Source organism: Homarus americanus, unplaced genomic scaffold (assembly GCF_018991925.1).
Source record: "Homarus americanus isolate GMGI-L3 unplaced genomic scaffold, GMGI_Hamer_2.0 scaffold51859, whole genome shotgun sequence".
Lineage (NCBI taxonomy): Eukaryota > Metazoa > Arthropoda > Malacostraca > Decapoda > Nephropidae > Homarus > Homarus americanus.
In genome coordinates this window covers 3,909,138-3,933,866 of record NW_024711292.1, presented here as the reverse complement: position 1 = coordinate 3,933,866, position 24,729 = coordinate 3,909,138, and the positions used below count along the sequence as shown (strand labels likewise).

The window sequence follows — 24,729 nt, the reverse complement described above, 5'->3', positions numbered from 1 at the left end:
GAAAATTTAATAAAACTTAAGTAGATTGATATTAACATTCAAATTAACTAAACTTTGTTCTATATTAAATCAATTTTGTCTAATATTCCCAAAATTTTAAGCCAAATCGTGGAGTGGAAGGTAGAGCCGCGCCGCCCACCTGAGGGAGGAGTGCTCTCTATAGTAAGTCTTCTCAGTCTTCTATTTCACTTTCATGTTCGTTGTTTTTAATGTTTTTGTCTTATCAATTATAATAGGATGCTACTGAATTTACAGAAAAATTAATAATACCAAAAATTATATCTGTCTCTTGGGTAGGAATCTGCCGGTGGATGAAGGCACTGATTTAAAGAGGTGGTTTAACTAAGGATATTATCAGTGAACCGGAAAATACTAACAGTAGAACGTTTAGAGGAATAGCAAGGTTGTTTTTATGGTATTGTCAAAGTCCAGAATGAATTTAGGTGAAGAGGGAGACTAGACAATGAGTACACAGAAAAACAAACTCTTGTGCATCTCAACTCAATATTCAGTGACTCAGTGTAGTCAATTTTAATTCGTAGTGGATATTTTGCCGTGACTGGCTAAGTTCCTACTAACGCTATTTTACCGTGAGTGTGCTTTGATTGGCTAAGGACTTTCTGTTTAATATGACGAGGTGTCTGACCCCCGGCGAGGGAAGTTAGGTAAGGTAGGTAAGTTTGGTTGGTTGGTCAGGTTCTACAGTATTAGGTTCTAGTAAATGTCGCCTCTTTTATAATCTGAAGTGTCCTTGGTTAGGTATGTTGACAGCCACACAAGGATCGACTCATGGCAAAATAAATGACAAATGCCGCCATAGTCATGGTCCAATATAGTTCTTGTGTTGTTTGCTGGTAATGGACCGGTCACAGAAAGAAATCCACTGCCTTTTTAATAATAATAGGTTTAATATTCCATATTACTTCTTCAATGTATTCGTTGTCTAGATATACAAAAAATAAAAGAGAACCATCTGTTAGGTTACTCGGAGAATTTTTGGGTAATAATTAAGGAAAGCCACCTGGGCTATCCAGCCACATAACAAAAAAATATCTGGTAATCCTGTAGTAGTAGGTAGTTGGCAACTATCAAACAGGGAGGTACTACCGCCTGGGAAGATATTGGAAGCATAATGTGTTGTCTAATGGTAGACCCTGCTGCTATATGGCATCACAAAAATTGTGACCAAGTCCCAGGTTGCTGATCTGACTTTCTGCCTCATTTACTCACAGTTGCAGGGTCTCAATTGTTTATCTTACTTTGACAACATAACATACATATATCATTTCTCTCTATTGATCTTTTTTTTTTAATAATGTTTGGATTTATTTATGGTCCTTTATTATTGTTATTATTTTGTGCGCACTGGCCTATAAATGAACAAATTGTTTTTGTCATTTGCCCACATGAACTTTACAGTAACCTAAAAGAAATTATAGTAAGATTTTATCCTAGGTTAGGTAGGATTTGGCATCCTAAGTACCTCCGGCAAGGCCGTGGGCTCGTAATGCACGTCTTGCCCGCGGCGCCCACCGTTTCATTGTGGATGTCGGTCACACTATAATAACCCGTTATAGTACCTCCTTTCCTCACACAGCCAAACTGTGGAATGCTCTGCCTTCTTCTGTGTTTCCATACTCATACAATCTGTCTCACTTTAAAAAGCTGGTTTTCCAGCATCTTCGTGGTGTAGGTTAATATAACCTTTTTCTTTTTTCTTTTTTTTTTCTTTTCATTCTTATTTTTTCGCCCCCTAGGCCCTGTTGTGGGTCATTCGACCTGTGCCCGGGTGGGCTAATTTCCGTAAAAAAAAAAGACCTAGCTGGTTCATGTGTATTGCCAGCTGACTGTTATTAATAAGTGTCATTGTTCTGTTTTGAGATATTATTATTATTATTATTATTATTATTATTATTATTATTATTATTATTATACCTAGCATAAGAAAGAATAATTTATTAAAAAGCTATTAGCTACCCTCTGGTGTTTACTGAGAGTGTCTGTACTTCTGACCAGTAAAATACTGTAATATATATTGACCATACACAGCTTTTCACTCAGTCTCTTCTTTATTGATTTATTTTATTTCAAACCATCTAATGAACCTTGTAGAGATGAATGTCCTCTTATATCAAGGGTCTGTTAAATACGAAACCTCCATCTAACGAACTATGTAAAGATGTAAGTCTGTTATATCAGGGGTCCGTTATATGGAGGTTTCACTGTATCGCCTTACTGAGTACACTGTATTAATGTATTATTAACTTTTATTCCATTACTCCTTTTATAATTACTTCTAACTTCTTACATTAAAAATTATAGCAGATATATCTGTACACTAATTCAATATTAGAGATAGCACACTGGTTGGTTTAAGGTTTGACTAGGATGTGGCCTTGTACCAACCAGTAAGTGATATTAGTACACATTAACAACATTTACATACAACAAACATTTCTCCAAACTCACCCTCACAGTCATGTATTAGCTCTGTCATTCTGCTTCAACTTTCATCATTAATTGTTATTCCCTGCAGCCTTGGACTCACAATGGCTCTGTCAGGATCAGCGGCAGCGGGCAGAGTGAGACTCATGCTGCCCACCACTTGGTCTGTTTGGAAGATGTTGTCATCGGTCTCGTACCGAAACCTCTCGGGTTCTGCTGCTATGAAGTACCTCAACGTGCCTTCACCTCCTAGATCTTTGTACCCAACTTTTCTTGCAGCTCCTTCTGTCACTCTGTGTCAGAAGAGAAATTATGCCAAGAGCAAAGATAAGAAAAGCAAAGGTAAGTGCTGGTAGCTACAGTATATACAGTACTGTACTTGTATGTATAGATGCAAATAAAGTTCCCTAAACACTTGACAATATCTGTCATCTGCTTCATGGTCATATATATTTTCTTGAGTACTGTACTCAAGTAACATTTTGGGTACAGTATTTACTTTTTAAAAAGTATTCCAATTTTTTAGTACTTTTACTTAAGTACAGTATGGTTTTCTAATACCTTTACCCCAATACAATTGACAAACTATCATTACTCGTTGCATGCAAACTAATATATTTTTAATTAATTAATTAATTATTAACCATAGTAAAAGAGTTGTGTGGGTGGAGCCGTGAAGGGTATGGTGTGGGTGTGGGTAGACACCACTCGGTCACATACCTAGAGGTCACGTGAGGTCAGGTGGCAGTGGCCGTGACAGCCAACTTTCCCTTTGATCATCTTGTGTTCTTTTGTCCATGAGCACCTTCATCACCCACCTCACCTAGCCTTCTCCCTAACCCCCCCCACCCCCTCCTCCCCCATCGAATACCTTCTCTTCACTCCCACCTTTCCTTCTGGGGCTTGGTCTTCCTGTTAGATGTCAGTTGCTCTTTTCATATACCTGTACCTAAAATGAATTACAAAGAGGCTGTGATTCTAAAATGATTTGCATAATTCTATCTTAGATATCTGTATATATCTATACATATGTGTAAGACTGAGTGTGTTTAAAATTCTGCTAAAATAACTAAGTACCACCCCCCCCCTCCCCAGCACCTTCCAGATGTTACATGGTGCAAAACCTTCAGCCACTTGTCTGTTACAATTGAAAAGTGACATCACACAGCCACATCCCAATTAGAGGGACAGTTCACAGTGAGTCTTAGTCAGACTCAGCCACTATGGAGGCAACATTCTTCCACAAGCTCCCCAAGTGAAGGAGCTTGATAGCTACTTGGCATGCCCTGAGGATGGAATGGAGCTACTGAGGTCTTTCCTGACGTTATGTGACTTATATCTCAAGCTTAACATCCCACGACCTGCATCTGCTGCTTGTGAGCGTCTGTTTAGTCTTGCTGGGCTTATTATTTACTGTTTAATTAATTTATTACACCTCGGAGCGACAAGCCTAGTCACAAGACCATGTTGTCAGACACTAATACATTGATACTTGTCGCAGGACACGCTATGACATGCTATGAAGATAATATTGTTATGATTTAAGGACAATAGGAGTCAGCACCCACCAAAGCGTGGATAGCATACAAGAATTAAATCTAAATTATTACGAATAAGTACATGGTGACATATAGCGTTTAGTGACTCGTCCTGTGGTAGGAGGTCCCTGACAGTGGGACAGTCAAGGCAATAGTGTTGAAGACTGTTGGTGTTGGGACAGTTTGTTACAGAGTTTACAGGAAAAGAAGTGAGGGTCATCCCCCACCTCAGATACCTGCCAGATAGGTCTGTATGCTAATCTAATGCAAGCAGAGACAACATTATGTTTGCGGACCATAAGTCCACATTGACGATACTTGTGCGGATAAGGAAGAAAGTGATCATAGTGTTGGATGGATATATTTTCAGCCAGTTCACTATCCCTGCTATGGATTGTAGGGAGAAGAGCGGCTGAAGGTATTCTCTTTTGGTAGGTCATGCTGGGCTTATATTTAGGCCTAAAAGATCCTGATGGGACAGTCATAATTTAGAATCAGTTATTGATTAATCTCAATAGAAAGATTTGCAAATAAACATGTGTAATGCTGTGTCTTTTATTTTTATCTTTAGTTAACTGGTTTTTATAACTTACTGTGGATTTATTTTAATATTTGAGACAATTAATAATTTTGTTGTTACTTTTGCTCTCAGTACTTGAGTACTTTATGAATGAGATACTTTTTTAATTCTACTTGAGTACATTGAACTTTGGATACTCTTACTTCTACTCGAGTAACATTTTGCCAATGTTACTTAAGTAACATAAGTAACAATTTTGGAAAGATGAAAAGATAAATATAATAATATTAAAGTATAGTTCAGGTAGACCCCGCTTATTACAAATTAAAATTTTTCATACTGTATGAAAATTTGTAATAAGCGAGGACTATCTATACTGTACTTTAATATTATTGTATTTATCTTCTTATCTTTACAAGATGTATAAATTTTTGTTGAAACACCTGAAGAATTGCCATCCCAGCTTATTTCACCTAAAGATTAACCACCCTAACACTATTTGGGGGAATGAGGTTAGGTTTGGTCAGGTCAGGTCAGGTTATGTTTGGTTAGGTTGTACACTGTATGTGTTTCCTCTTTTTTTTTTTTTTAGTCAAACAAATTAGTGAACCAGTCTCAGGTTGTGTTCATTTTGTTTATTGTCTTGCAGATAAGAAAACAAAAGTCCACTTGTCCGATGAGGAGATGTCCGAAGTGTTGAACGTCACACATATGCGAAACCAGTTTTCAGAAACGGTGGAAAACCTCAAACAAGATTATATCAAGAACCTCTCTCTTAGAACTTCTGCAGGTGTGTTAGGAGAGTGTAGTTATTATAACCATCTGTCAGGAACAACTCTGTGTAGCTAGTTAAATCACTAGGCTCCGGGGCCCCAACTTGTGTGTTTAGAATGTAATATAATCAGTTCAAGTAAAATATTAGATAATCGTTCACCTTCTTACTGAAAACGGATGAAGAGTCTTTACTGCCGAGCATAAACACTAACGGTACTGTATACTCGAATCCTCTCACTTGTTCTCACTTGTTGACATAGGTATAGGTATAAAATGACATCATCAGGATCATGTGCTTCAGATCCAGGGTGGTTCTGTTCTGTTCACCTGGTCTGGCATATTCGACAACTAAGTGCTTTCTTGTTACTGTAAACACTTGCATATAGTGTGTACCTTCCCTGTAGGCCTAGAAGTTAGTTTAGGACAGCCTCTTTTAAGCAGGTGAGACAAAGCTTAAAGAGGAATTTTTGCTCAACCTATTTTGACCTCAAGGCTGCCGTCCAACATGTTCCTATTCATAGACAATTTAAAAAGTTTTTACCTTTTGGTTTTAATGAAATCCATTACTAGTTCAAGCTACTTCCTTTTGGGTTGTATGTGGCTCCAAGAATCTTCACCAGGTTTTCATTTTTTTTATACACCATTTACTGTAAGACAAAGTAATTTTCTGTGTGATGTATTTAGATGAATGGATTAGTTTGAACCCATCTATAAGAGCAGTATGGATAGGAACATAAAAAGGGGTCATAATGTAGGTAAGGTTTGGTTTTTAGTGAGCATTTAGAGTTCATTTCTCTCCAAGGCAAGATGTCCATTGGTTGAGTCTTCAGGAGAATACTGTACTAGGAGTGAGCCAGTTTGTCTCTCAGATAAGGGACATCCACACTTCTATCTCTCAGGACAACAATTTCCCATAGTACAAGAAAATAGTAATATGAGAACCACTGTGTTTCTCATTTCTCCATAAAATTGGGTATTCATGATTAGTCTTCTGTTTTTTTTCCATAGATTGTTATATTATTCCCCAACTCGGTGTTTTATCCCTTCGGAGATTTGTTTATGAAAGCTTGCTAAAAAGTTCACATGAGAAATAAGATCTTCAAGAATAAGGTATGAAGATAGATGAGGGAATGTGTGAATGAGAAAGGCTTTAGTATAGAGGAAAGTATGAAGATGTATGAGCGGATTTTAACTTTAGAGGTAGGTTACTGTGCATTTTCCCCTCGTTTGAACAGGAAAAAATGTACAAGTATTGAAATTTGGTGGATAAAGGAAATGACTTTTATTTCTTCTTCCGTTGAAAGTTAGTGAATGATGATAATTATTTTTATTTATTCTATTGAAAATTAGTTAATGAAGTTAATTATTTATATTTCTTCTTCATTTTTTACACTAGGCAGTATTGAAAATCTTTCCGTACAACTGGAGGGGGACGAGTATCCTCTGAATGAAGTTGCACAGGTGTCCCGCAAGTCTTCACACATGTTGGTCATCAATGCATCGGCCTTCCCCCAAGCTTTAACTGGGATCATCAAAGCCATCCAGGAGGCAGGAATGAATCTTAACCCACAGCAGGAGGGAACGACACTATACGTTCCTCTTCCTAAGTAAGTTCTTGCGTTACCTAAGGAACACTTAACAGAGGAATATGTGTGTGTCCATCATCAATAGACACAACTACCCATGGATCATCTATGTTAGCTCTAGGTGTAGATTAAGTTAACTTCTTCAGGAATATCATTACAATAATAATATCATAAAAAATAGTACATTACCTTACAATAGGCCTGTGGTCAATAAACCTCACGAGGATTTCAATTATATTCTTCCAGGTTACCCCAAGTTATTTTTGGCCGAATGAATATCTCTCCGGTTAGGTTAAGGCATTTTAGGACTGGAACCTATTTGACCAGTCACAAAATATATACTACACTTAACTTTTAATTTTCTAGTGTGTTATAAGAAGCAGTAAGTTAGGGTATGACCAGAGCAATAGACTCCCTAATACTGTAATGAAGTGGCCAATATCCTGTCTACCATACACACACCATGTGCTATTGGTTACCTTATATTTTTTGACATTGTTGTGTATACCTTATAGAAGTGTAAAGCCTTTTAGTTCTGTTGGGGTTTTTAAATTGTTCCACCTGTTAGTTTTGTTGGGGGTTTTAAATTGTTCCACCTGTTAGTTCTGTTGAGTGTTTTAAATTGTTCCACCTGTTAGTTCTGTTGAGTGTTTTAAATTGTTCCACCTGATAGTTTTGTTGGGTGTTTTGAATTGTTCCACCTGTTAGTTCTGTTGAGTGTTTTAAATTGTTCCACTATAGGAGATTCTTTTCTAGTTTAATTAAATTTTATTTATTCTCTATCCCACTACTTTTCTCTCTAAATTTTTTTATTTTGTAATTGGTTCTCTCAAACTTTCTTTCTTTCTATTTCTTATTTTATTAATTTCTTATATTAAATATTTCTAAGTTACTTCACTTCTCATAGCTACCCCCTAACCTCTTGTCTGTGGTTGCATGGCTCGAGGGTTAGGACACGGGGGTTGACTGTAATTAATGGTACCAAGATGTGGGGAGAAACAAGGTAAAATATTGCTCGAATAATGATACCTCCAACATATAATGAAAATGGTTTATTAAAATGAAGTTAGGTTTATGACTACTTTCAATTATACAAAACTACAAGGATCATTTCCATGGTTTCACTCAATTTGTTCTTCTCAATTAGTTACACCTTTCAACATCCACTATTACTTGGCTTACTTTATAATGACACACATTATAGTCTTACATGTATCATACTCGAGCACCACCCTTACAGGTTACTTGAGAATTTAGCTTACTTACTTACTAAGAGGACTCTTAGTAATAGCACCACATTCATACTTCAATAGCATCCGGACAAATAGCCTCCTTGGGCTACTTTGTACATTCTCTGACAAGTAAAGTGGCGACCCTCATACACTTGTTCACTCCATACGCCCATGCAACTGAGGAGATTACATACATGGATACTTGGATTAATAACACACCCAGTAAGGAACTCTACTTATCGTTGTGGACTCTTAACAATGCTTATGACCTGGTCGTATTTACTCCACACTTAAGATCAACAAGTGGACAACAAATACATTCTGGCCACCTCCTCTTAGCAGCTGGGCTCTACCAAAGATAGCTCACCACACCATCTGCTGGTTAACTCTGTTGGGTGTTTTGATATGTTCCTCCTGTTGGTTCTGTTTTTTTTTTAATTGTTCCATCTGTTAGTTCTGTTGGGTGTTTTGAATTGTTTTACCTTAGAGTTCATGACCAATAATCTTCATGATGCTTTCAGGATTATTACTATACAGTATTTAAGATAATGGAATTGTTTTATTTTAATGTAGCTATATTTATCATACTTTTTTTGTGACCATATTTGATAAATAAGGGAACATATAACATAGTGCATGATTCAAGGGAACATAATAATAATAATAACAATAATAATAATAATAATAATAATTATTATTATTAATGGTTTATTGAAAGAGCATGGTAGCTGGAAGGCTGAAAATATACAGTTACGTAATTGGGGAATGGGTCTCTTTATATACAAATAATATACAAGTAACATAAGTGATACAAATATGATATATAATAACTAGGTGGGGGGAGAAGCTCAAACTACAGGGCATTTCAACATAGTGACAGTGCAAAAAGTAAAATTGACTGGGAGTGAATACACTGGTTGATTACAAGTTATTGATAATTTTTTACAATGGTTGGGACTGGGCTGTTCTTATAGCGATCAGTTCGTGCTCGTATGAGCTGCATGCGGTTGTGGTGTCCAACAGCAATTCTTGGACGAGGGATCTCAGGTGGTAGTAGGAGCCGGTGTCGAGGATGGTGCAGAAGCTTCCCACCAAATTTGCAGATGAGGTCGTGGTGATGGTCAGTGAGAGCATGATTCAAGGGAAAATATAACATAGTGCATGATTCACTATTATGCAGCAGCTTGAAAAAACTTGAGGCTCCATAGCTGACCCATAGCCCCCTTATTATCCCCACAACTCCCACAACCACATTTTGTCACTAAGTCATAATATGTGACCTTTTCATTTTTTGTCTGGATCTTGGCTCAATTCTGTCACATAGGAAGCTATGGGATATTTTTTAATGTAGTTTCACATAACACTGTACTTTTGGGGAACACATCAAGCTACAATGTTAAGTGGGTTATTGTCACATTACCTAAAGCTGGTTTTTATTGAAGAGGGAAAAGTGGAGGGTCTTTCCTGGTCAAGATTTCTAACAGTTGGTCTCCAGTGGAACACAAGGAGTGAGTTTTGTGAGGTGGCCAAGGTTGGCTCAGGGATGACTTAGTGAGATACTATACTGTAGAGAGTTTAGCACAGTTTTCAGCTTGGACAAGTGACGTACCCACTTGTAGTTCTTTGTTTTGATAAGAAATATGGGATCACCTGAAGAATCTTCACCCCAATTTATTTTACCTTAAATTTAACCAAATCTAACTTCATCCCCCCAAAATAGTGTTAGGGTGGTTAATCTTTATTGAAATAAGCTGGGATGGAGATTCTTCTGATGATCCAGAATATGTTGCCACTTAGTAGTGACTGTTCTGTGTAAACCTAAGAAAAGAATTTCATCTTAAGTAATCTTGACAGCAGAGAGATGAAAACCAACTCTTTTTTTTCCAGAGTTACAAAGGAGCATAGAGAAAATTTAGCAAAAAATGCAAAAACTTTGTATAATCGATGCAAAGATCAGCTGAGAGAGACCCAGAACCAGTACATCCGTAAAGCTAAGAGAAAGGAAGGCCAGGTGTCCGAAGATCTGATTCACGATGTACAACAGAAGGTCTCGTCTCTGTTTCATGCATGCTAGTTTTTTTGATTGTGTATATAGTATAATATTCACTGTAATTATGTCAACATCTAAATAGAAAATGGTCACCTGAGACACTTCGTACAGGGCCTACTGGGTGTCTATAAGAAGGCATGATATGTTTTTTGAGAATTTCTAGTGATAGATCATATACTGTATATAACCATTTAGGTACTGTAGAATCAGAAGTGGTTTTGAATATTTTGCATCTCTTATAAATATAGCCTCAGTATAAACAATGCTTCTGCTGTATTGACCTTAACATGGACATATGTAATTATCTGACATCTTAGTAACTCATGTGTATAAGGTTAGGTTAGTGGAATGAGGCAAGGACTTCTAATATGCATGTCACAGACGGTTCTCGGACATTTTGTCAAGGACATTTATTCAGCAGTTCAGTATAAACCTACACTCACCTAACCATGGCTTTATCACCTCCAAAATATCATGTTACAAATTGTCAGGTGATGAAATGTCTGCCTACCGTCACAGACCTTGTACAGGATACTTTAATTTATTATTATATGGCTTCATGGTTCTGTGGTAAGTGGTTTGTGAAGTCACAGCCAATGAAAGAGCAAGCTGCCAGTTGTTACGCTTAAAGCTCACTGATGATGTTTCCTTGTGTTCCATTCATCCATTTGTCAGTCATTAACTAGAGACGTATGTGAAATGTCTCTGTTAATCTTATCTTTGTATCTTCTTGTCAACAGGTACGAGAGATAGCAGAGAGCCACATGCAGGAAGCTGAGAAAATGATGTCAGTGAAGCAGAAAGAATTACTTAAAACAAACTAGACTGTACATCCTCGACTCTTTTTAACTGTTAATATTAGTTTATTAAAGAACATATACACTGTATATTATACAGAGATGCCTCATCAAGTTTATACTCGCCTGTTGTAAGTTTAGATATTTTAAACAAATATTTAGTTTAAAATGCTAAGCAACTTTTACATAGTGTGGGTGCCCAGTTCCAGCCCAGCCTTCATTTATACAGTACAGTGCAGTGGTACATGTGATATTTTAGCTATAGTAATTTGATCTTTTTAGAAACTTTTTGTCCTGAAATGAAATAGCACCTCTATAAGTTGACTGTTTGCAGCAGCTCACAAAAGTAGAATCTTCCCATCATTACAAAACATTGTTGTATTTGCAAGAAAGTAAAAAAACAAATTAATTAAAGAAAAGACCTTGTGAGTACCCTAAACCACATTTTCTTTGGGGTAGGTGGAGGGAAGTTGGACAGTGTACAGGGGTCATGACTATCATCGGCCCAAAGACTTAAAGAAATGGAGAAGATTAATAAAAACAACCTTACGAAATGAGCAACACATACTGAATACTGTACAGTGGTCCAATGAGATTTGTTTTAGGCCTACTGAGAACTAAGGCACTCGAGTATGTAAGCAGGCTGGGGCTGATCAGATGTTGCTGCATTCGTCAGGTTTATTTATTTATTGATTCAGTATTATAGTCTCATATGATTGGCCTCTTATTGTTTATGGTTCATCATGATTAATATAACATATTCAGTAATAGAGAAAATATGCAATATAGTACTGTATGTAATTTGTAATATGGCTTGAAAATAAAAAGATAAGCTGTATCAGAAGGTTATTTACTCAAGATGCATTCATGTGAGAGCTTTCAGGAGACCAGCTTACAACACATGTCGCTATAACACACTGTATAGTATTTTATAAGAAGATACCTTCCTAGCAACGTTATTTATTACCTTTTTGAGTGTTATATTATGGCTCAATTTGGCTACTTGTACACTAAGACAAGTGAATAATGAATAAACAAGGGTATATGCTGCTACACAATACTGTACACTACAATATTAGTTATTAAGTGATGATAAATACACTACAATAGTATTTATTAAAATAATAAATACACTACAATAGTATTCATTACTGTCACCTTTGTTTAGCCCTGACTTCCATTTGTACACTTCGATCATATCGCCCCTCACTCTACGTCTCTCGAGGGAGTGCAAATTAAGATTCTTTATCCTGTCTCTGTACTTGAGGTTCCTAATGCCAAGGATTAGTCTTGTTATTCTCTGAATTCTTTCTTGGGATTCTATATCCATCCTGTAGTACGGTGACCAGAAGTGAACTGCATAATCCTAGTGAGGTCTCACAAGCGCAAGACATAATTTTAGGATGACCTCGTTAGTCTTGTAACTAACACCCCTTTGTATGAACCCAAGTACTTTGTTAGCCTTGTTTCGAGCAAATACACATTGTTTACTTGGTTTAAGATTCCTACTTATAATTACACTACTCCTAAATCTTTCTTGCAGTCAGATTTCTCTACTGTATAACATCGGTGTTCATCTGGTATCTGGTTTCCCTGTTTATATCTCCTATACTGAGTACTTTACACTTGTCCACATTGAATTTCATCTGCCATTTGTCAGACCATTCGAAAAATTGGTTTAGATCTTCCTATAATTTTGTGAAGTCCTCGTCAGACTTAATTACACGCCCTACCAGGGGCGGCGGAGTCCCCAGGCCCTGCCAGGGGCTGCGATGCCCCCAGAGGCCCTCCTTATGGGTGGTGGTGATCCCAAAGGCCCTGCCAGGGGTGGTGGCACCCACAGGGGCCCTCCCAGGGGTGGCACCCTCAGGGGCCTTCCCAGGGGCGGTGGCACCCTCAAGAGCCCTCTCAAGGGTGGTAGCGCCCCCAGGGGCCCTGCCAGGGACAACGGCCCTTCCAGGGGTGGCGACACCCTCAAAAGCCCTCCCAGGGGCGGTGATGCCCCCAGGGGCCCTCCCAAGGAAGGCGGTGCTGCCAAGGGTTCTCCAAGGGGCAGCGGCTCCCCCCAGGGATCCTCCCAAAGGCAGCGACACCCTCAAAAGCCCTCCCAGGAGCGGTGTCGAAACCCGGAGCCCTTCTAGGGGCGGTGAAGCACCCAGGGTCCCTCTAGAGGCCCATTCAAGGGCTGTGGGGGGGGTCCCAGGGACGGCTGCATTGCAAGGGGTTCTCCCAAAAGCGGTGGTGCTCCCAGGGGTGGTGGCTCCCCCAGGGGCACTCCCAAGGGCGTCGGCGCCCCAAGGGGCCCTCCCAGATGCGGAAGTGCCCCTAAGGGCCCTGACGGGCAGAAGCGTCCTTAGGGGATCCTTCCAAGGGCGTCTGTAACCCCAGGGGCTCAGGGGTGTCGGCAATCCCTGGGACCTTTTTAGGGGATGTGGTGCCACCAGGAGCTTTTCCAGATGTGGCAGGGCGCTCAGAGACACTCCCAAAGGCGGCGATGCCCCCAGGGGCCCTCCCAGGTGCAGAGGCCCAACTAGGTGACATAAGGGCGGCGGTGCCTCTAGGAGGCTCCCCAAGAGGCGGTGGCGATTCCAGGGGTGATGACGCTCTCAGGGGCGATGGCGGTTCCAGGGAAGCGGCGCCCCCAGGGGCGCTCTCAGATAGAGAGGCCCCTCTAGGGGACTTTACAGGGGCGACGGCGCTGCCAGGGGTCCCAGACGGCGATGGCGCCCAAAGGGGTCCTCCCAGACACGGAGGCGCCACTAGGGGCCATCACAGAAACGGCAGTGCAACTACAGGGCCCCCCCCCAAAGGCGGGGGCGCCTCCAGAGGCCATCCCAGGGGCAGCGGCACCTCCAGGGGCTTTTCCAGGGGTGGTGGCGCCTCAGGGACCCTCTCGCGGTGCGGAGGCGCCCCAGGGACCCGCCCAGGGTGGTGATACCCCCAGAAGCCGTGCCAGCAGAGATGACACCCCCAGGGGCCCTCACAAGGACGGTGGTGCCCCCAAGGACCCTCCCAAGTGCGGCAGCACCCCCAGGGACCATTCCAGAGGCGGTGGCGCCCCCATGGGCTCTCTCACGGGCTATGGCTCCAATAGGGACCCTCCCAGGGGAGGTGGCACTCACCCTGTGGGCCCTGCTAGCAGCGATGGCGACCCTATGGGCCCTCAAAAGGGCGGCGGCGCCCCTGAGGGCCCTCCCCGGTGCGTCAGCACCCCAAGAGGCCCTTCCAGGGACGGCGGCAACACCCCCAGAGGCTTTACAGTGGTGTCATACATATTGCATATGTCCAGCAATCCCTTACTTAGCTGTGATTGGTGGGCTAGAATGTAAACCCACCAAATTACAGCCAATAGGAGAACAGAGCAATAAGTCAGCACAACACCCCAACTTATGAGTTCCTGTTTGATATTTATTCTCATTTTCAATTTCAGGATATGATGATACTGAAAATGCGATGGGAGGTGTATTTATTTAACGTCATATCTCTCAGAGTTCCAACTAGTGCTAAAACAACTGCCGCCAGAGGACTTTCCAGGACCTCTAACGTCCCCAAGCACCTTCTCAAGAGCGGGGGCGCTTCAAGGGGCCCTCCCAGGAGTTGTGGATCCCCCAGGGGCCCTTCAAAAGCTTTGGCGCCCCCAGGGGTCCTCCCAGATGAGGAGGTGCCCTTACAGGCACTCACATGGGCGTAGATGTCCCTAGAGGGCCCTCCCAAAGACAACACTACCCCCAGGGGCCATTCCAGGGTCGGTGGCGCCCCCAAGGACCATTGCAGGGTCGGTGGCTCCCACAGGGGCCATTCCAGGGGCGGTGGCGCCCCCAGGGGCTCTTCCGCGGGCTGTGGCGCCAATAGGGACCCTCCCAGGAAAGGTGGCAACCCCAGGGGCGCTGCTAATAGCGATGACACCCCTTGGGGCCCTCACAAGGACGGCGGTGCCCCCAAGGACCCTCCCAAGTGTGGCAGCACCCCCTGGGGACCTTTTAGGGGCGGTGGCGCCCCTAGGGACTCTCCCAGGGGAAGTGGCACCCCCAGGGGCCCTGCCAGTGGTGATGGCGATCCTAGGGGCCCTCACTAGGACGGCGGAGCCCCCAAGGGATGTATTGAGGCGTCATACATAATGCATATGTCCAGCAATCCCTTACTTAACCGTGATTGGTTGGCTAAATGTAAACACAACAAATTCCAGCCAATAGGAGAACAGAGCAATCAGTCAGCACAACACCCCAACTTATGAGTTCCTGTTTGATATTTATTCTCATTTTCAATTTCAGGATGGAATGATACTAGAAATGCGATGGGAAGTGTATTTATTTAACGTCATATCTCTCAGAGTTCTAACTAGTGCAAAAACAAATGCCCCAAGAGGCCCTTCCAGGGGCGGCGGCAACACCCCAAGAGGCTTTACAGTGGTGTCATACATATTGCATATGTATAGCAATCCCTTACTTAGCTGTGATTGGTGGGCTAGAATGTAAACCCACCAAATTACAGCCAATAGGAGAACAGAGCAATAAGTCAGCACAACACCCCAACTTATGAGTTCCTGTTTGATATTTATTCTCATTTTCAATTTCAGGATGGAATGATACTAGAAATGCGATGGGAAGTGTATTTATTTAACGTCATATCTCTCAGAGTTCTAACTAGTGCAAAAACAAATGTCCCCAGAGGACCTTCCAGGGGCGAGGACGTCTCCAGGGATCTTCCATGGGCGGCAGCGCTTCAAGTAGCCCTCCAAGGGGTTGTGGATCCCCCAGGGGCCCTTCAAATGCGTCGGCGCCCCCAGGGGCCTTCCCAAATGAGGAAGCGTCCCTATAGGCACTTACAGGGGCGTAGGTGTCCCTAAAAGGCCCTCCCAAAGGCGGCGACACCCCCAGGGGCCATTCCAGGGGCGGTGGCGCCCCCAGGGGCTCTCCCATGGGCTATGGCGCCAATAGGGACCCTCCCAGGGGAGGTGGCACCCCGTGGGCCCTGCTAGCAGCGATGGCGCCCCAAGGGGCCCTCAAAAGGGCGACGGCGCCCCTGAGGGCCCTTCCAGGTGCGTCAGCACCCCAAGAGGCCCTTCCAGCGGCGGCGGCAACACCCCATGAGGCTTTACAGTGGTGTCATACATATTGCATATGTATAGCAATCCCTTACTTAGCTGTGATTGGTAGGCTAGAATGTAAACCCACCAAATTACAGCCAATAGGAGAACAGAGCAATAAGTCAGCACAACACCCCAACTTATGAGTTCCTGTTTGATATTTATTCTCATTTTCAATTTCAGGATATGATGATACTGAAAATGCGATGGGAGGTGTATTTATTTAACGTCATATCTCTCAGAGTTCCAACTAGTGCTAAAACAACTGCCCCCAGAGGACTTTCCAGGAGCTCTAACGTCCCCAAGCACCTTCTCAAGAGCGGGGGCGCTTCAAGGGGCCCTCCCAGGAGTTGTGGATCCCCCAGGGGCCCTTAAAGCTTTGGCGCTCCCAGGGGTCCTCCCAGATGAGGAGGTGCCCTTACAGGCACTCACATGGGCGTAGATGTCCCTAGAGGGCCCTCCCAAAGACGGCACTACCCCCAGGGGCCATTCCAGGGTCGGTGGCGCCCCCAAGGACCATTGCAGGGTCGGTGGCTCCCACAGGGGCCATTCCAGGGGCGGTGGCGCCCCCAGGGGCTCTTCCGCGGGCTGTGGCGCCAATAGGGACCCTCCCAGGAAAGGTGGCAACCCCAGGGGCGCTGCTAATAGCGATGACACCCCTTGGGGCCCTCACAAGGACGGCGGTGCCCCCAAGGACCCTCCCAAGTGCGGCAGCACCCCCTGGGGACCTTTTAGGGGCGGTGGCGCCCCTAGGGACTCTCCCAGGGGAAGTGGCACCCCCAGGGGCCCTGCCAGTGGTGATGGCGATCCTAGGGGCCCTCACTAGGACGGCGGAGCCCCCAAGGGATGTATTGAGGCGTCATACATAATGCATATGTCCAGCAATCCCTTACTTAACTGTGATTGGTGGGCTAAATGTAAACACAACAAATTACAGCCAATAGGAGAACAGAGCAATCAGTCAGCACAACACCCCAACTTATGAGTTCCTGTTTGATATTTATTCTCATTTTCAATTTCAGGATGGAATGATACTAGAAATGTGATGGGCGGTGTATTTATTTAACGTCATATCTCTCAGAGTTCTAACTAGTGCAAAAACAAATGCCCCAAGAGGCCCTTCCAGGGGCGGCGGCAACACCCCAAGAGGCTTTACAGTGGTGTCATACATATTGCATATGTATAGCAATCCCTTACTTAGCTGTGATTGGTGGGCTAGAATGTAAACCCACCAAATTACAGCCAATAGGAGAACAGAGCAATAAGTCAGCACAACACCCCAACTTATGAGTTCCTGTTTGATATTTATTCTCATTTTCAATTTCAGGATGGAATGATACTAGAAATGTGATGGGCGGTGTATTTATTTAAAACGTCATATCTCTCAGAGTTCTAACTAGTGCAAAAACAAATGTCCCCAGAGGACCTTCCAGGGGCGAGGACGTCTCCAGGGATCTTCCATGGGCGGCAGCGCTTCAAGTAGCCCTCCAAGGGGTTGTGGATCCCCCAGGGGCCCTTCAAATGCGTCGGCGCCCCTAGGGGCATTCCCAAATGAGGAAGCGTCCCTACAGGCACTTACAGGGGCGTAGGTGTCCCTAAAAGGCCCTCCCAAAGGCGGCGACACCCCAGGGGCCATTCCAGGGGCGGTGGCGCCCCCAGGGGCTCTCCCATGGGCTATGGCGCCAATAGGGACCCTCCCAGGGGAGGTGGCACTCCCAGGGGCCCTGCCAGTGGTGATGGCGATCCTAGGGGCCCTCACTAGGATGGCAGAGCCCCCAAGGGATGTATTGAGGCGTCATACATAATGCATATGTCCAGCAATCCCTTACTTAACCGTGATTGGTGGGCTAAATGTAAACACACCAAATTACAGCCAATAGGAGAACAGAGCAATCAGTCAGCACAACACCCCAACTTATGAGTTCCTGTTTGATATTTATTCTCATTTTCAATTTCAGGATGGAATGATACTAGAAATGTGATGGGGGGTGTATTTATTTAACGTCATATCTCTCAGAGTTCTAACTAGTGCAAAAACAAATGTCCCCAGAGGACCTTCCAGGGGCGAGGACGTCCCCAGGGACCTTCCATGGGCGGCAGTGCTTCAAGGGGCCCTCCAAGGGGTTGTGGATCCGCCAGGGGCCCTTCAAAAGCGTCGGCGCCCCCAGGGGCCCTTCAAAAGCGTCGGCGCCCCTATAGGCACTTATAGGGGCGTAGGTGTCCCTAGAAGGCCCTCCCAAAGACGGTGACACCCCCAGGGACCATTCCAGAGGCGGTGGCGCCCCCATGGGCTCTCTCACGGGCTATGGCTCCAATAGGGACCCTCCCAGGGGAGGTGGCACTCACCCTGTGGGCCCTGCTAGCAGCGATGGCGACCCTATGGGCCCTCAAAAGGGCGGCGGCGCCCCTGAGGGCCCTCCCCGGTGCGTCAGCACCCCAAGAGGCCCTTCCAGGGACGGCGGCAACACCCCCAGAGGCTTTACAGTGGTGTCATACATATTGCATATGTCCAGCAATCCCTTACTTAGCTGTGATTGGTGGGCTAGAATGTAAACCCACCAAATTACAGCCAATAGGAGAACAGAGCAATAAGTCAGCACAACACCCCAACTTATGAGTTCCTGTTTGATATTTATTCTCATTTTCAATTTCAGGATATGATGATACTGAAAATGCGATGGGAGGTGTATTTATTTAACGTCATATCTCTCAGAGTTCCAACTAGTGCTAAAACAACTGCCCCCAGAGGACTTTCCAGGAGCTCTAACGTCCCCAAGCACCTTCTCAAGAGCGGGGGCGCTTCAAGGGGCCCTCCCAGGAGTTGTGGATCCCCCAGGGGCCCTTCAAAAGCTTTGGCGCCCCCAGGGGTCCTCCCAGATGAGGGGGTGCCCTTACAGGCACTCACATGGGCGTAGATGTCCCCAGAGGGCCCTCCCAAAGACGGCACTACCCCCAGGGGCCATTCCAGGGTCGGTGGCGCCCCCAAGGACCATTGCAGGGTCGGTGGCGCCCACAGGGGCCATTCCAGGGACGGTGGCGCCCCCAGGGGCTCTTCCGCGGACTGTGGCGCCAATAGGGACCCTCCCAGGAACGGTGGCAACCCCAGGGGCGCTGCTAATAGCGATGACACCCCCAGGGGCCCTCACAAGGACGGTGGTGCCCCCAAGGACCCTCCCAAGTGCGGCAGCACCCCCTGGGGACCTTTTAGGGGCGGTGGCGCCCCTAGGGACTCTCCCAGGGGAAGTGGCACCCCCAGGGGCCCTGCCAGTGGTGATGGCGATCCTAGGGGCCCTCACTAGGATGGCGGACCCCCCAAGGGATGTATTGAGGCGTCATACATAATGCATATGTCCAGCAATCCCTTACTTAACCGTGATTGGTGGGCTAAATGTAAACACACCAAATTACAGCCAATAGGAGAACAGAGCAATCAGTCAGCACAACACCCCAACTTATGAGTTCCTGTTTGATATTTATTCTCATTTTCAATTTCAGGATGGAATGATACTAGAAATGTGATGGGCGGTGTATTTATTTAACGTCATATCTCTCAGAGTTCTAACTAGTGCAAAAACAAATGCCCCCCGAGGACCTTCCAGGGGCGAGGACGTCTCCAGGGATCTTCCATGGGCGGCAGCGCTTCAAGTAGCCCTCCAAAGGGTTGTGGATCCCCCAGGGGCCCTTCAAATGCGTCGGCGCCCCTAGGGGCATTCCCAAATGAGGAAGCGTCCCTACAGGCACTTATAGGGGCGTAGGTGTCCCTAAAAGGCCCTCCCAAAGGCGGCGACACCCCAGGGGCCATTCCAGGGGCGGTGGCGGCCCCAGGGGCTCTCCCATGGGCTATGGCGCCAATAGGGACCCTCCCAGGGGAGGTGGCACCCCCAGGGGCCCTGCCAGTGGTGATGGCGATCCTAGGGGCCCTCACTAGGATGGCGGAGCCCCCAAGGGATGTATTGAGGCGTCATACATAATGCATATGTCCAGCAATCCCTTACTTAACCGTGATTGGTGGGCTAAATGTAAACACACCAAATTACAGCCAATAGGAGAACAGAGCAATCAGTCAGCACAACACCCCAACTTATGAGTTCCTGTTTGATATTTATTCTCATTTTCAATTTCAGGATGGAATGATACTAGAAATGTGATGGGCGGTGTATTTATTTAACGTCATATCTCTCAGAGTTCTAACTAGTGCAAAAACAAATGTCCCCCGAGGACCTTCCAGGGGCGAGGACGTCCCCAGGGACCTTCCATGGGCGGCAGTGCTTCAAGGGACCCTCCAAGGGGTTGTGGATCCGCCAGGGGCCCTTCAAAAGCGTCGGCGCCCCCAGGGGCCCTTTAAAAGCGTTGGCGCCCCTATAGGCACTTATAGGGGCGTAGGTGTCCCTAGAAGGCCCTCCCAAAGGCGGTGACTCCCCCAGGGACCATTCCAGAGGCGGTGGCGCCCCCAGGGGCTCTCTCACGGGCTATGGCTCCAATAGGGACCCTCCCAGGGGAGGTGGCACTCACCCCGTGGGCCCTGCTAGCAGCGATGGCGACCCTATGGGCCCTCAAAAGGGCGGCGGCGCCCCTGAGGGCCCTCCCCGGTGCGTCAGCACCCCAAGAGGCCCTTCCAGGGACGGCGGCAATACCCCCAGAGGCTTTACAGTGGTGTCATACATATTGCATATGTCCAGCAATCCCTTACTTAGCTGTGATTGGTGGGCTAGAATGTAAACCCACCAAATTACAGCCAATAGGAGAACAGAGCAATAAGTCAGCACAACACCCCAACTTATGAGTTCCTGTTTGATATTTATTCTCATTTTCAATTTCAGGATATGATGATACTGAAAATGCGATGGGAGGTGTATTTATTTAACGTCATATCTCTCAGAGTTCCAACTAGTGCTAAAACAACTGCCCCCAGAGGACTTTCCAGGAGCTCTAACGTCCCCAAGCACCTTCTCAAGAGCGGGGGTGCTTCAAGGGCCCTCCCAGGAGTTGTGGATCCCCCAGGGGCCCTTCAAAAGCGTTGGCGCCCCCAGGGGTCCTCCCAGATGAGGGGGTGCCCTTACAGGCACTCACATGGGCGTAGATGTCCCTAGAGGGCCCTCCCAAAGACGGCACTACCCCCAGGGGCCATTCCAGGGTCGGTGGCGCCCCCAAGGACCATTGCAGGGTCGGTGGCGCCCACAGGGGCCATTCCAGGGGCGGTGGCGCCCCCAGGGGCTCTTCCGCGGGCTGTGGCGCCAATAGGGACCCTCCCAGGAACGGTGGCAACCCCAGGGGCGCTGCTAATAGCGATGACACCCCCAGGGGCCCTCACAAGGACGGTGGTGCCCCCAAGGACCCTCCCAAGTGCGGCAGCACCCCCTGGGGACCTTTTAGGGGTGGTGGCGCCCCTAGGGACTCTCCCAGGGGAAGTGGCACCCCCAGGGGACCTGCCAGTGGTGATGGCGATCCTAGGAGCCCTCACTAGGATTGCGGAGCCCCCAAGCGATGTATTGAGGCGTCATACATAATGCATATGTCCAGCAATCCCTTACTTAACCGTGATTGGTGGGCTAAATGTAAACACACCAAATTACAGCCAATAGGAGAACAGAGCAATCAGTCAGCACAACACTCCAACTTATGAGTTCCTGTTTGATATTTATTCTCATTTTCAATTTCAGGATGGAATGATACTAGAAATGTGATGGGAGGTGTATTTATTTAACGTCATATCTCTCAGAGTTCTAACTAGTGCAAAAACAAATGTCCCCAGAGGACCTTCCAGGGGCAAGAACGTCTCCAGGGATCTTCCATGGGCGGCAGCGCTTCAAGTAGCCCTCCAAGGGGTTGTGGATCCCCCAGGGACCCTTCAAATGCGTCGGCGCCCCTAGGGGCATTCCCAAATGAGGAAGCGTCCCAACAGGCACTTACATGGGCGTAGGTGTCCCTAAAAGGCCCTCCCAAAGGCGGTGACAGCCCCAGGGACCATTCCAGAGGCGGTGGCGCCCCCAGGGGCTCTCTCACGGGCTATGGCTCCAATAGGGACCCTCCGAGGGGAGGTGGCACTCACCCCGTGGGCCCTGCTAGCAGCGATGGCGACCCTATGGGCCCTCAAAAGGGCGGCGGCGCCCCTGAGGGCCCTCCCCGGTGCGTCAGCACCCCAAGAGGCCCTTCCAGGGACGGCGGCAACACCCCCAGAGGCTTTACAGTGGTGTCATACATATTGCATATGTCCAGCAATCCCTTACTTAGCTGTGATTGGTGGACTAAAATGTAAACCCACCAAATTACAGCCAATAGGAGAACAGAGCAATAAGTCGGCACAACACCCCAACTTATGAGTTCCTGTTTGATATTTATTCTCATTTTCATTGTTCAGGATATGATGATACTGAAAATGCGATGGGAAGTGTATTTATTTAACTTCATATCTCTCAGAGTTCTAACTAGTGCTAAAATAACTGTCCCCAGAGTATTTTCCAGGAGCTACGACGTGCCCAAGCACCTTCTCATGGGCGGCGGCACTCCAAGGGGCCCTCCCAGGGGTTGTGGATCCCCCAGGAGCCCTTCAAAAGCGTTGGCGCCCCCAGGGGTCCTCCCAGATGAGGAGGTGCCCTTACAGGTATTCACAGAGGTGTAGGTGTCCCTAGAGGGCCCTCTCAAAGGCGGCGCTACCCCCAGGGGCCATTCCAGGAGCGGTGGCCCCCCCCCAGGGGTTGTCCCAGGGGCAGCGGCGCTCTCAGGGGCCCTCTCATGGGTGGCGGCGCTCCAAGGGGCCCTCCCAGGGGTTGCGGACCCCCAAGGGGCCCTCCCAGAGGCGTCGGTGCCCCCAGGGGTCCTCCCAGATGAGGAGGTGCCTCTACAGGCACTCACAGGGGCGTCGGTGTCCCAACTCTCTCTATAATCCCTGCACACATCTACACTGTAAAACAACTTAATCCTGATAATACAATATAACATAACAATTTTCTTCTCAACTTGCAGCTGTTGTTTACCTTGGGGAGAGTATGATCAACGCTCCCTGTTACGGTTTTCACAAGGGAATAGTTTTTACCTTATATTTATTTTTAAACGCTCTAAAAATGATAAAATTACTCTATAATATTATTAATTATCTTAAGTTGTGTAAATTTTGTCACTGTGTTTTTTGCCAATAATGCCTTAATTATTTTAGTTGAAGACTCCCCCACGCAAGATACTTCCACAATCACTACATTAACAGTAAATTGACAACATGATGTTTCAAAATATAAACGTCAGTATTTTTTATAGAACTCTTAACCCTTTTGCCCCAGGCTAGGGTGCTGCTGGCTGTATCCCCCACGCAGGGTAAATCGAGAAAGATCAACTTTTCCAAAAGTAATTTTTAACCTTCTTTCAAATTATTTTTCCACTGTTACAAAATCAGCAATTGATATTAACCCCTTCACTAAGAGAACGCCACTTTTGATATTTTATTTTGGTTAATGCCGGACGATTTTATTAAGCTTAGAGGGGACCTGTAGGCAAGTGGTTAATGCTAGTGTCGTGGCTTACTCTCCCTACAACTGCGTCGCTGTCCTCGCTTCAGTCAATCAGCAGCGTCTCTCTTACCACAGCCATCCGTCCTCGAGTCGCTCGTTGATTGGCCAGCTGCCGTCCTCGACTTTCATATCACACCTCTAACCTTGAGTAGGCAGGATTGTATAAATACCCCCCTTCATTCTTCTACTATTTTCCAATTTCCTCGCTTTTCTTCTTGCACTATCCACCAACCCTAAGTCCCTCCAAATTCCACCATTATTCTTCAAGTCCAGTTCCCGCACCACCAATCTACGCACCAGCATCAAGATCTCTTCATACTTTACTTCACCCATTGATCGATCGATCGGGAGGGTCATTCAACTCAACGATCTCAAGCTGACAACACCTCCGCACCTGAAGCTCCTCACCACACAGCAACTCCCCAGCACAACATTGTATATACAATATACATGGAGTTAACGCTATTCTGAGTTTGCTTTCTCACCTCCACCCTGAGTGCGAGATCTCCTTTTTATACGTGTGTATATGTGGTCCTAAAGAAAGAGAAAATTGACACATAAGAAAGAGAAATTTGACTAACTGCGCCACATACACACGCTATACTAGACTGTTAACAGCTCAGATGCTCCTGGCTAAAGGGCCTTGCTGGATATAAGCATCTGATGGCTTTGTCAGCTATCCTCAGTAAAGTTGCCAAAATGCAAATTATTATTATTATTATCATATTAAACAGCAATCGAATTGTCGACCATAGATTCAGAATTAGCATGCCCAGGAGTACCTATACCGGGATTTTGAATAAAATCTATTTTTTGGCCAAAATGGCCTTATGAATATTTACACCGAAATAAGGTATTTGGAAGTAATTCAGAAATATACATTCAGGTTGGACCCCACTAATCCGGGACCCGATAGTCTGGCAGCTTCAATGGTTCGGGACGGTGTCATAGCTCACTTCTTGTGGCTGTTGTCACTATTTTACCTTGATATACCGTACTGTACTGTACTAATAATTTGCCCCTAAATATGCCTCCTAAGAGACCAGCAAGCAATGGAAGTCATTATAATGAGGTGAAATATAATCATGTGACATTAACTATTTTAGAAAAGATGTCTATACTGAAGAAATTAGACAGTAATACAGTAGTACATTTTATGCATTATTTTCCATTTTTTAACCTTGTCTTTGATGATTCAG

The 24,729-nt window shown here is 45.6% G+C and overlaps 7 protein-coding genes across 7 annotated transcripts; all 7 read left to right on the top strand.

The window, feature by feature from the left end:
* The first annotated feature begins 300 nt into the window (after nt 1-300).
* Nucleotides 301-11,622, top strand: LOC121875398 (ribosome-recycling factor, mitochondrial-like). Its single transcript, XM_042379984.1, has 6 exons — nt 301-333; nt 2,537-2,787; nt 5,153-5,293; nt 6,674-6,884; nt 9,983-10,142; nt 10,886-11,622. Exons 2-6 carry the CDS (start codon nt 2,550-2,552, stop codon nt 10,967-10,969), a joined length of 834 nt encoding a protein of 277 aa, XP_042235918.1. The 5' UTR covers nt 301-333; nt 2,537-2,549; the 3' UTR covers nt 10,970-11,622.
* Nucleotides 11,623-13,662: 2,040 nt separating this feature from the next.
* On the top strand, nt 13,663-14,633 carry LOC121865396 (basic salivary proline-rich protein 2-like). Its single transcript, XM_042364791.1, has 2 exons — nt 13,663-14,141; nt 14,432-14,633. Exons 1-2 carry the CDS (start codon nt 13,663-13,665, stop codon nt 14,631-14,633), a joined length of 681 nt encoding a protein of 226 aa, XP_042220725.1.
* A 1,837-nt stretch (nt 14,634-16,470) lies between these two features.
* On the top strand, nt 16,471-17,996 carry LOC121865308 (basic salivary proline-rich protein 3-like). Its single transcript, XM_042364681.1, has 4 exons — nt 16,471-16,825; nt 17,051-17,082; nt 17,450-17,613; nt 17,987-17,996. The coding sequence occupies exons 1-4, from the start codon at nt 16,471-16,473 to the stop codon at nt 17,994-17,996; spliced, it is 561 nt and encodes a 186-aa protein (XP_042220615.1).
* A 318-nt stretch (nt 17,997-18,314) lies between these two features.
* On the top strand, nt 18,315-18,943 carry LOC121865214 (basic salivary proline-rich protein 1-like). Its single transcript, XM_042364589.1, has 2 exons — nt 18,315-18,451; nt 18,742-18,943. Exons 1-2 carry the CDS (start codon nt 18,315-18,317, stop codon nt 18,941-18,943), a joined length of 339 nt encoding a protein of 112 aa, XP_042220523.1.
* LOC121865124 (basic salivary proline-rich protein 2-like) lies at nt 18,944-19,327 on the top strand. The gene has a single exon (XM_042364471.1). The coding sequence runs from the start codon at nt 18,944-18,946 to the stop codon at nt 19,325-19,327; it is 384 nt and encodes a 127-aa protein (XP_042220405.1).
* A 327-nt stretch (nt 19,328-19,654) lies between these two features.
* On the top strand, nt 19,655-21,118 carry LOC121865029 (basic salivary proline-rich protein 1-like). The gene is made up of 3 exons (XM_042364384.1): nt 19,655-19,779; nt 20,453-20,617; nt 20,908-21,118. Exons 1-3 carry the CDS (start codon nt 19,655-19,657, stop codon nt 21,116-21,118), a joined length of 501 nt encoding a protein of 166 aa, XP_042220318.1.
* Nucleotides 21,119-21,316: 198 nt separating this feature from the next.
* LOC121864980 lies at nt 21,317-22,647 on the top strand. Its single transcript, XM_042364267.1, has 3 exons — nt 21,317-21,514; nt 21,781-21,944; nt 22,446-22,647. Exons 1-3 carry the CDS (start codon nt 21,317-21,319, stop codon nt 22,645-22,647), a joined length of 564 nt encoding a protein of 187 aa, XP_042220201.1.
* The last annotated feature ends 2,082 nt before the right edge of the window (nt 22,648-24,729 follow it).